At 46.5% G+C, this 9,301-nt stretch overlaps 2 protein-coding genes across 2 annotated transcripts in view; both read left to right on the top strand.

Moving 5' to 3' along the window:
* Positions 1-6,119, top strand: part of LOC308373013 (protocadherin-15-like) — a gene marked incomplete at both ends in the record, with an annotated part of 150,871 nt that extends 144,752 nt beyond the window's left edge. The window contains 2 exons of the mRNA XM_080848405.1: positions 1,998-2,167; positions 5,445-6,119. Coding sequence (XP_080704531.1) covers positions 1,998-2,167; positions 5,445-6,119 — 845 coding nt within the window. The remainder of the gene's footprint in view (positions 1-1,997; positions 2,168-5,444) is intronic.
* On the top strand, positions 2,990-4,888 carry LOC308373692 (uncharacterized protein; the record flags this gene model as incomplete). Its single annotated transcript, XM_080849297.1, has 2 exons — positions 2,990-4,566; positions 4,747-4,888. 2 exons carry the CDS (start codon positions 2,990-2,992, stop codon positions 4,886-4,888), a joined length of 1,719 nt encoding a protein of 572 aa, XP_080705423.1.
* Positions 6,120-9,301: the final 3,182 nt, after the last annotated feature.

Genomic DNA, 9,301 nt, shown 5'->3' with positions numbered 1-9,301 from the left:
GGCAGACCTGTCCCCTCTTTGACACGCTGTCTCTCAGGAACACAGCATACTAAGTGAGAGATTAAATGGAGTCATTAACTGTAAGCCGTTCCAAAAGGATTCTGCCACTCTTCAAAGCCTCCTGTGGGACCCAACCAAAAACCCAAGGAACTAATCAATTGTGCCCAATGCATTAGGTTTGCACAGTATTTAGGACCCCCCTCCCAACCTCCATCCCTCCCTCTCTCTCTCTCTGTCGATGTCTCTATCCCTTCATCCCTTGTTAATTTGTTATCTATTAGTGTTTATCCCTCTCTTTTGAAATTAGTTGGGACATAGCTATTGAATTCTGTACCGCAAATGAATCCCTTGGTGAGGGACACAAAGGCTGAGAAAGGGGTAGAGAGACGAAGAGAGAGAGAGAGAGAGAGAGAGAGAGAGGAAGAGATAGAGCGAGAGAGAGAGAGGAAGAGAGAGAGAGAGACACACAGAGAGAGAGATAGAGACAGATAGAGGGGTGGGAGACGGTATGTGCTTGGGAACAGAACTAGAGAGAGAGAGAGAGAAAGTCGGAGAGAGAGGAAGGAAGAGGGATTAGCTTGTGTGTGAACAGGCTGTTGTAAGCACATTCCATATGGTGTATAGAAAATCTGGATGGCAAGGTTACGAAGGAACAGATGCTGGCAGGATGTTGTGTGCTGAACTGTGGCGCATACGTGTGTGTGTGTTGTGTGTATGTATGTGTGTGTGTTTGCTGCCCCCTAGAGAGATGCCACCGCACTCACTCTGACAACGGGCTTTGAGGCGATGCTAGCCTTACATTTATCAGCCAGGTGGACCCATTAGACAAGGTTGTGTAGGGTGATGATAGTCTTTGGGGCACAGAGATGGCTCATTATGTGTTGTCATATGAGAAGAACTTGCATCCTGCTCCTGTTTAATAATGATAAATTAAAGATGCATTTGAGGCACTTGTCAGAGCTGAAGGAAAGAAGGGATTCTCTCTCTCTCTCTCTTTCTCTCTCTCTTCCTCTCTCTATGTCTCTATCTCTCTCCCTCTCTATTTCTCTCTCTCTCTCTCCCTCTCTCTTTCTCTCTATGTCTAGCTCCCTCTCTCTGTTTATCTCTCGTTTCTTTTCTGCCTCCCTTGTTCTTCTGTATCCCCAGTAGTAATTATCCCCCATTATCCCCTCAAAGGCAATTATCCGCATACCTCCTAAACTACCACTGAGCAGATACATGTTCCGCCCACTGCTGATGCATGCATGCATTGTGCCGTTTATTTGATGGAAATGAGTGAGCTGTAAGCGGGTTAATCACTTGGGCTATTTGTTCCTGTCTGCCTCGCACCAACTGCCCCGCCTCTCTGAATTAATCCAGGATCAATCAAGGCCTCAGACGACATAGCTAAACACATATTCACATGAATCTTCCCCCATAATTTATTACAAATGTGAGAACTTGTGATATGTGTTTCTAGGAATGGCCTTGTGCTAACTGAGAACCCAGTAGAGCATGTGGTGGCATTTAAGACTGTTAGCGAGCTATGGGATCTGTCAGGGACCTGTGGACATCTATGATCTATTTCCAGCGTCGACACTGCAGCGCTAAGGGTGGCTAAGACCTTAATCTGCTCCTCACCCAGACGCGTGTAATCTCCTGGGGTAACAAAACATGTTCTTAACGTGCAATAATGATGCTGTGTTTGATCCGAGGTGCAGTATAGTCACCCATGGTTGGTACACACACACACAATCTTAATAAACACACTATTGCGACCCAGTGGCCGACGGCTTTATTGGGGTTTGCTGTGAGGAGTCAGCATCATGTTGTCTGTACCTTATCATCAGTTACAACTTAAGTAATAAAGACATTACTCATTAACAAGTGAAAGTCCACTGAATGGAATTCACACTGATTATTTGCCACCTTAGAAAGTTTTTATCGATGTATTTATTTAACTCATAATTTTTGATGGTTGCAGATTCTTCCCCGACTGAGGGCAGGCCATAAATAAGTTTCTGTAATGATCTCTTCACTCTGTTCTCTTCTTTCCTGCCCACTCTATGGGCTCTCTAACAGCTATGATATTCCTCAGTACGGCAGTCGCAGGAAGCTCCTTCCTCCGGGCCGTATGTATGATGAGTATGGGGAGGTCATCATGGAGGATGATGGCTATTACTTTGAGGTACCTCATCCACTGCAACATTATCAGTTTAATCAATATACATTATTTACATTATAAATATGTTATAATTACACAATTATATGCAGATTAAATAACTAACAGTAATAATCAAGTTATTTCCACAGCTGCAGTGTGGATGAGACTGGTTCAGTCATGATCATTATACATGTGAAATTAACACACTGACACACCTTTTTTGAAGGTCTCGGTTCAGTTCAGCAATTACGAATATGAGTCTTTTTAATTGTACAGATGCTCCTTAGTTCAAAGTTATAGAGTGGGTCTGTAGTGAGGCCGGTGCATCAAAGCAGAGCAACAGTTAACCTCATTCTCCATATAAAAGGTGGTAACGCTTGCCAATGTATTGCTATTGGCGTGGGCCATTTAATCAAATCTAAAAACAAAATGAGGCTTCTGGCAAGTACCTTATATCATGACCTGAACAATTTAGTAGAGTCTTCCAAATTTAGCCCGATACAAATTTGCTTCAGCCCCTGTAAGAAACTGTGTTCGGGGTGGAAGCCCTTTTTCTGTCAAGACATAAAGCTTGTGTTCAGTATCCTCAGTATCCTGGCTCAGATAAAAAAGTTCACTTTCGAGTCTTCAGTGAGAAATCTATAATAAGCCTCAGGCTCCTGCTAGTGTTAATGTTTTAGAAAGATGCACATCTCGGGTGGCTGTGCTTACACGCCATGCCATGTCTGTGTCGAAAATGAATTAATCAAAACCTACTTATGAGACGTATTGTAAACTTCAACATGACAGCCTTCAGTATAAAAGTATCCTGTGCCATATCTCAGAAAGTACTTTGTTATTGAAATGATGTCACTGCCACAGGGCCGGGGAAGAGGGAGGGGGAGAGGGAGAGGCCGTGGCAGAGGACAGGTGGGCTTCCGGGACCTTCCACCGGAGGAGGAGGAGGAGGAAGAGGAAGAGGAAGAGGAGCCCGCCGAGGCTGAGGCTGAGCCGGCTCCTCCTGAGGCCGAGGCAGTCGCTACTCCTACTACCTCTCCATGGAAGAAGGCCAAGGTGTTTGGCATGTTTGGCAAGGAGTACGCCAGGCTGACGTCAGCACGGCGCATCGGCAGCCAGGAGAGCCTGACAGGGGGCCCTAGCACGGAGCCGCAGCCCGAGCCAGTCACAGCCCGCAGCCGGCTGGGCAACGCGCTGAAGCGCATCAGCATTGGGGCCAAGCTGAAGGCCAGACGCAAGTCCCAGAGCAGCAAGAGCGCCACCGAGGGCGAGGAGGACGAGAAGAAGTCCAAGGTGTCCATCAGCGTGAGCGAACCTGAGGCCAGTGGGAGCGGCTCCGAGGTAGAAGACCGCAAAAAGAAGAAGGAGAAGAAGAAGAAGAAGAGGGGATCAGACGAGGAGGATGAAGATGAAGACGAGGAGGAGGCATCCGAGAAGAGCAGTGTGGCAGAATCCTCAGAGGATAAGGATTACCTCAAGGTTGATCTGGACCGAGATGACGCCCTGGAGAGCACAGTGGACTCGGAATCTGAGCCTGAGGAGCCTGGGGAGTCAGACGAGGAGAGCAAGTCCAAGTCCGAGAAGGAATCTGGATCCGAGAAGGAATCTGGATCCGAGAAGGAATCGGGAACAGAAAAGGAGTCCGGCACAGAGAAAGGATCTGAGTCGGAGTCAGAGAAAGCATCTGGATCTGGATCTGGCTCAGGATCAGGATCAGGATCAGGATCAGGATCTGGATCTGGATCAGGATCAGGATCAGGATCTGGATCCGGATCAGGATCTGGATCTGGATCTGGATCTGGATCTGGATCAGGATCAGGATCAGAGAAAGAGTCCGGCACAGAGAAAGGGTCAGAGTCAGAAAAGGAGTCCGAATCAGAGAAAGAGTCGGGATCTGAGAAGGCTTCGAGCTCAGAAAAAGAGTCAGGAACTGACAAAGAATCTGGCACAGAGAAAGAGTCGGGATCCGAGGAGGAGTCAGACACAGAGAAGGGCTCAGAGGAAGGATCTGAGGAAGAGGAGGACGAAGACGAAGATAAAAGCACCGTGTCTGGGACACCTCCGGGCAGTGGCACAGCCAGGGAAAGTGGTGATGCAAGTGGCTCAGAGAGTGCCAGTGGTAGCGGTAGCGGCAGTGGTAGTGGTAGCGGCAGTGCTGCTGAGAGTGGTAGTGCTGCTGAGAGCGGTAGTGCCGCGGAGAGCAGCGAGGGTGGCTCCCAGGTGTCCTCGGCCCGCTCCTCCGTGAGGTCCAGTGCCGTTGCCAGCAGTAAAGGCGTTTCGGAGAGTGAGGGCGAGAGCGGCACGGGCACGGGCGGAAGCTCCATGGAGGGCGCCTCCGAGACGGAGGCTACCGAGGACGAGGACCTGGTCTCTGACGCCAGCTCTGCCATCAGCGAGGGGAGCTCCACCAGCCGACGCTCGCACAAGTCCGCTGTCACCCACAGCTCCCAGGAGCCCCTTGATGAGGAGGGCGTGGAGGAGGAGGAAGAGGATGAAGAGGATGAGGAGGATGAAGGGACAGAGGCAGAGGAGGGTAAGGAGTCGGCGGACGAGCTTAGCGACAGTGGCGTGTCACAAAGATCCAGTGTGTATTCACCCCCGGGAAGTCCCTATGCCACCGAAACCAGCATGGCAAGCTCAGAGGAAGGCTTTGGAGGACTGTCACCCATCACTGAGGTGGACGAGGATGCACTGTCCTCAGACAAAACAGAGGACAGTGAGGCCGAAGGTGACACCACTGCCTTTTGATGAAGAGAAAAACTAGAAGGTTGGAAGTAAGACTTTAACTTTAGTTTGGTTTGGAGAGGATTGGAGTGGTTTGGTTTGGTTTGGTTTGGTTTGCTCATACTGAGGCATGGACTGCATCCTTCTGGTCTTACAATTTCTCCTCTATCCTCATACATCTCTGTAAAGCAGAAACAACTTCTTCAACTTCTCTTGTGTAGACAACTGTCTTTTTTATAACACCCTTCTCTCTCTCTTTTTGCTTAAACCTTTTGGTTTTCCTAGACTGAAACCTGTTTTCATCTTCAGGCTTCTATCTCTTACTGTGAGAGAGCTGATTAACTCAGCTTTACTGTAGTGAATAGCAAAGCCTTTCCGAAGCGTCTGTGTGTTCCTTCTGATCTCAGGCTGTCGAGTCTCAAAATAGTACCTCTGTGTGTGTGCATGTCTGTTACTTGAGTACATTTACATGAAAATAGTTCTTAATCTTTCTTAATTTTTACATCCAAGTAGGCCATAATGTCTATTAATAATTCATGCTCATCATGCTCATCTTAATGCTTGTGCTTCCCCTGTCTAGCCTCCTGGGCGGAGGACACGTGTCAAGCTGGTCCTGGATGGCGAGACCACCAGCTCCACCGGAGACGACAGCGCTCCGGACGTCCAGCGCAACAACCGAGACCCGACCACAACCACCACCACCCCCTCCACCACCACCACCCCCACCAGCACCCACAGCACTCACAGCAACCTCAACGGCTCCGTCTACCTCGCCCAGAACGGCTCCATCATCCGCACGTGCCGCCCCCCCCACCCCTACGTGCACACCCTCCCCCACACCAACAACTTCAAGCAGGGCTCGCCCGGACGCCTGGCCAAGCAGTTCAAAAAGATGGACAAGCTGGGCATTACACACGAGGAGCAGCTCCCGCTCAACGGAACTGCCGACCACACCACGTCACAAATCAACCTGAACATCGGGCTCTCCAACAGCACGCTGGGCTCGGGTCACGGGTTGGGATACGACAGCTGTGGCAGCTCCAAGGCTGACGTGCCAAACAAGGTGCCGCCGTCGTCAGTGCCGATGCAGCAGAGGAACGGCAGGGGGCGCTGTGGGATGGAGCGAGAAACAGCCGTCGACAGTGAGGACGGCAAGGACTGCTCGAAGACGCCGAGCGACCACACGGTGTCAGAGGACGAGGAGCTGTGGATGGGGCCGTGGAACAACCTTCACATACCAATGACCAAACTCTAATGAACATACATAGAAATACACACAATTACATGTACACACCAACACGCACATTTGACGTTCTCTCCATAGCTGTAGTTTCATTCTGAAGCTTCCTTCTTTTTCTTCCTTTTCAGTTGTGAATTTTTACGACTTGGTTTTATTTACTTTTTATTTCAATGATCAAACAAACTGAACATGTCAACATTTTTTATATGCCTCTCTGCTCTGTATGCAGCTGCCACTACTGACAAAAAACAGTGGTGTTGATATTTGTACTACCTGTCCAAATCACTGACAGGAACCGTAAAGGAAAACAAATGAATGCTGACGCTGACGATGATGATGATGATGATGATGATGATTATAATGGATTTGGCTTCTGTGATCATGACAAAGATAAGTGCAATGAATGCAACAGTGATTTTCATAATGATTATAAAAGTTATATAAATTGTGACTATAGTGATGATGATGATGATGATGATGATGATGATGATGATGATGATGATGATGATGATAAATACACAGCACTGTTACCCAGGCAAGAAATGCCTGCTTATTTGAGTAGGTATATTTAATGTGTCCACTTGTTGGCTGTGAAAAAACTGTAGCAGACTTAATCTTTTGTTATCATTGGATATTGTCTTACGATTATGTGATTGATTTAAAAGATAATATACATTTTGGCATCCTTTCATTGACAGTAAATCACGGTTGCTTTTACCAGTCAGAGATTAAACCTGTATCTTTAAAATGATTGTGACTTATTTTTAAAAAAAAGAAATGGATATTCCTCAGAAATGCAGTTTTATACAACTTACAGTAAATATATACATCAATGCTTTTTTATGACGTCAGTGTTTCAGATTAATTATCATATTTTATTTGATGCTGTTATGAAAATAAATTAACATTTTAGTATTAGATTTTGTTTTCTTTTGTACTGATGAAATTATAAAAAGAATTTGGATATTTCGGTATTTCAGAGTATATGAAAATGTAATGCAAACATATTTGTCAATAAAATGGCAATGTGCTGATTTTTGTAACCAAAGTTTTTCATGAGTTTGAAAGCTTTTTTGGTGGCTTCAAAAGTGAGACAAATACACTCTTTATTGCCTTGAATGTTAACTTAGTTATCAGATTTTAGTACCACATCAGTAGCATACCAGGCTGTTGTTAGAGGCTGTGCAGTAATGCCACTTTTGACCCATAGGGGTTGCCTCTGTCCTTCTTAGTGGAGAGAATGAGCATTATGACTTGACTGATGATGTTTCACTTCTGTCAACATCAAAAGAATATGTATTATTTGTGTATTCCTGAATTAAGGCCAGTAAAAGTTTATCTAAGTCACTGTCATAAAAAAAGAAAAGGGGATCCTCCCGAGGTTTGGACAACAAACAGAACGAGGCTAAGCAGGAAAGCTTAAAATGCCGAGCTAACCTGTTCAATCTCATTCGCACGTATCAATGTTCTCACAAGCAAGCATGAGAGAACTCCACCGCACATTCAGAGTTTAACATGAGTCAGAAAGACAGACGTAGGAGAGGTTTTTTTTTTTTGTTGTTGTTTTTAGGTCTGAAGAGAGAACCGGATGCTGTCTGTTGGCCTCAATGCTTCAGGAATGTGCTTTTGAGACGTGATGGACCAGGGAGTATGCTGTGTTTTTGAGGTGTCTCACGCTCCACCTGATTCACAAACAGGTCCTCACCACTGTTGTTTCCCCATCAGCAGAGGGAGCCAAACCCAGCTCTTTGATGGTGGTTAGTAATTGAGGTTTAACTTGGAGCTCTGTGGCTCAACGGTGTGTCTGACTCATGTGGACTGAATGTGTTTGTGCATGTGTGTCTGTGACTGTCTGTGTATGCATGTGTGCATTTGTGCATGTAGTTTTTCAGTAGTGTGCTTTGCATGATTCAATTCCCTTCCTCGTATATAGATGTACCCTGTTGCGTCACAGCGCAGCTGCACACTACCGGTTTGAAGGAGCTAGAAGAGCTAACATTATAGACCACAGTCTAATCAGCTTTAACATGTGTCTGTGCCTGTGTGCATAAGCACAAGCATGGAGATTTTATTTGTGCATGTTTACTCCTATATGTAGTGTGTGTGTGTGGTGTATGCGTGTGTGTGTGTGTGTGCATATCTGTGGCCCCCTGCAGCTGAGTGACTGACAGCCTTAAGTGTAGATGCTGTGATGAGGGATAATTGTGCGGTTAAGAGGCTATTTTCTCACCACAGCTGAAAGTCAGTGATGAATGGAGCAGTTGTTTTTGGCTTATCAAGTGCTCTCATGCCCAGGAAACGCTCAAGAGCTTTTCAGGCTCTTCGTTCCTCCTATTCAAAGACTATATCCTCTGTTTTTTTTTTGTTTTTTTTTCTCTGTCTACATACCCCCTCTCTTCTCACAGATAGTCATTTGGATATCCACCATGCAGTTGACATGTGTTGGATCTATCTCCGGAACCCTGACCTCAGATATGAAAGCTCTGAGAGTGAAAGGTCTGATGAATATGAAGGCCCTGCAGGGAAGTTACTGGGGAGTCCTGCGACTCGCTTTCCAGGCTGTCTGCTCTATGCTGCATCCCTGGTTAAGGAAGGGAAGGTCAGTGTTGTCTTTGATTGCAGTGCCGGCCATTTTATGGCCTCTGGTTAAATGAGGCTCAGGTAATATATCCTCCATTAGGTGGCTTTAAACAAGAATTAGATCTTACTCGCTATACAGCAAGCTTAACGACACAAGCAATTCTTAACGAGCTCGGGCCTCGTTAACCCACGTTTAATTGGGTGATGGCCTCCGCCTCAGGTCATTAGTGCATTTAGAAACTAGCTGTTGTAGCTTCACTCTGTAAATGTGTTTGTTCAAGAACGGACAGCACTACATTTTCCACTGGGCTGTCCAGCTCGGCTGACTGTGCTGTTTTTTGGTTTCTGTTTTTTTTTTTTAACAGGAGAAACTCTGCTGGCCATTTCTGCACTACACCGAATGATTTTCAGGGGTTAGTCCACTTCAACAATGGCCCTGGAACCCTGGTTCAATCAGGAAGGTCTGAAGTTAAACCTCAAGTGTATACTTGGGACAGACTTTCATCAGACGGTCTCCTGCCAAATTCCATCAGACCTCAATGGTACTTGGCAGAAGTGTAGCCTTCCTCAATCCCAGCATTTGCTTGAGAAGCTGATGGCCATCCGCACCCAATGAC

The sequence above is a fragment of the Sprattus sprattus genome, assembly GCF_963457725.1.
Source record: "Sprattus sprattus genome assembly, chromosome: 12".
Classification (NCBI taxonomy): domain Eukaryota; kingdom Metazoa; phylum Chordata; class Actinopteri; order Clupeiformes; family Clupeidae; genus Sprattus; species Sprattus sprattus.
This window is presented reverse-complemented; position numbering and strand designations above follow the sequence as displayed.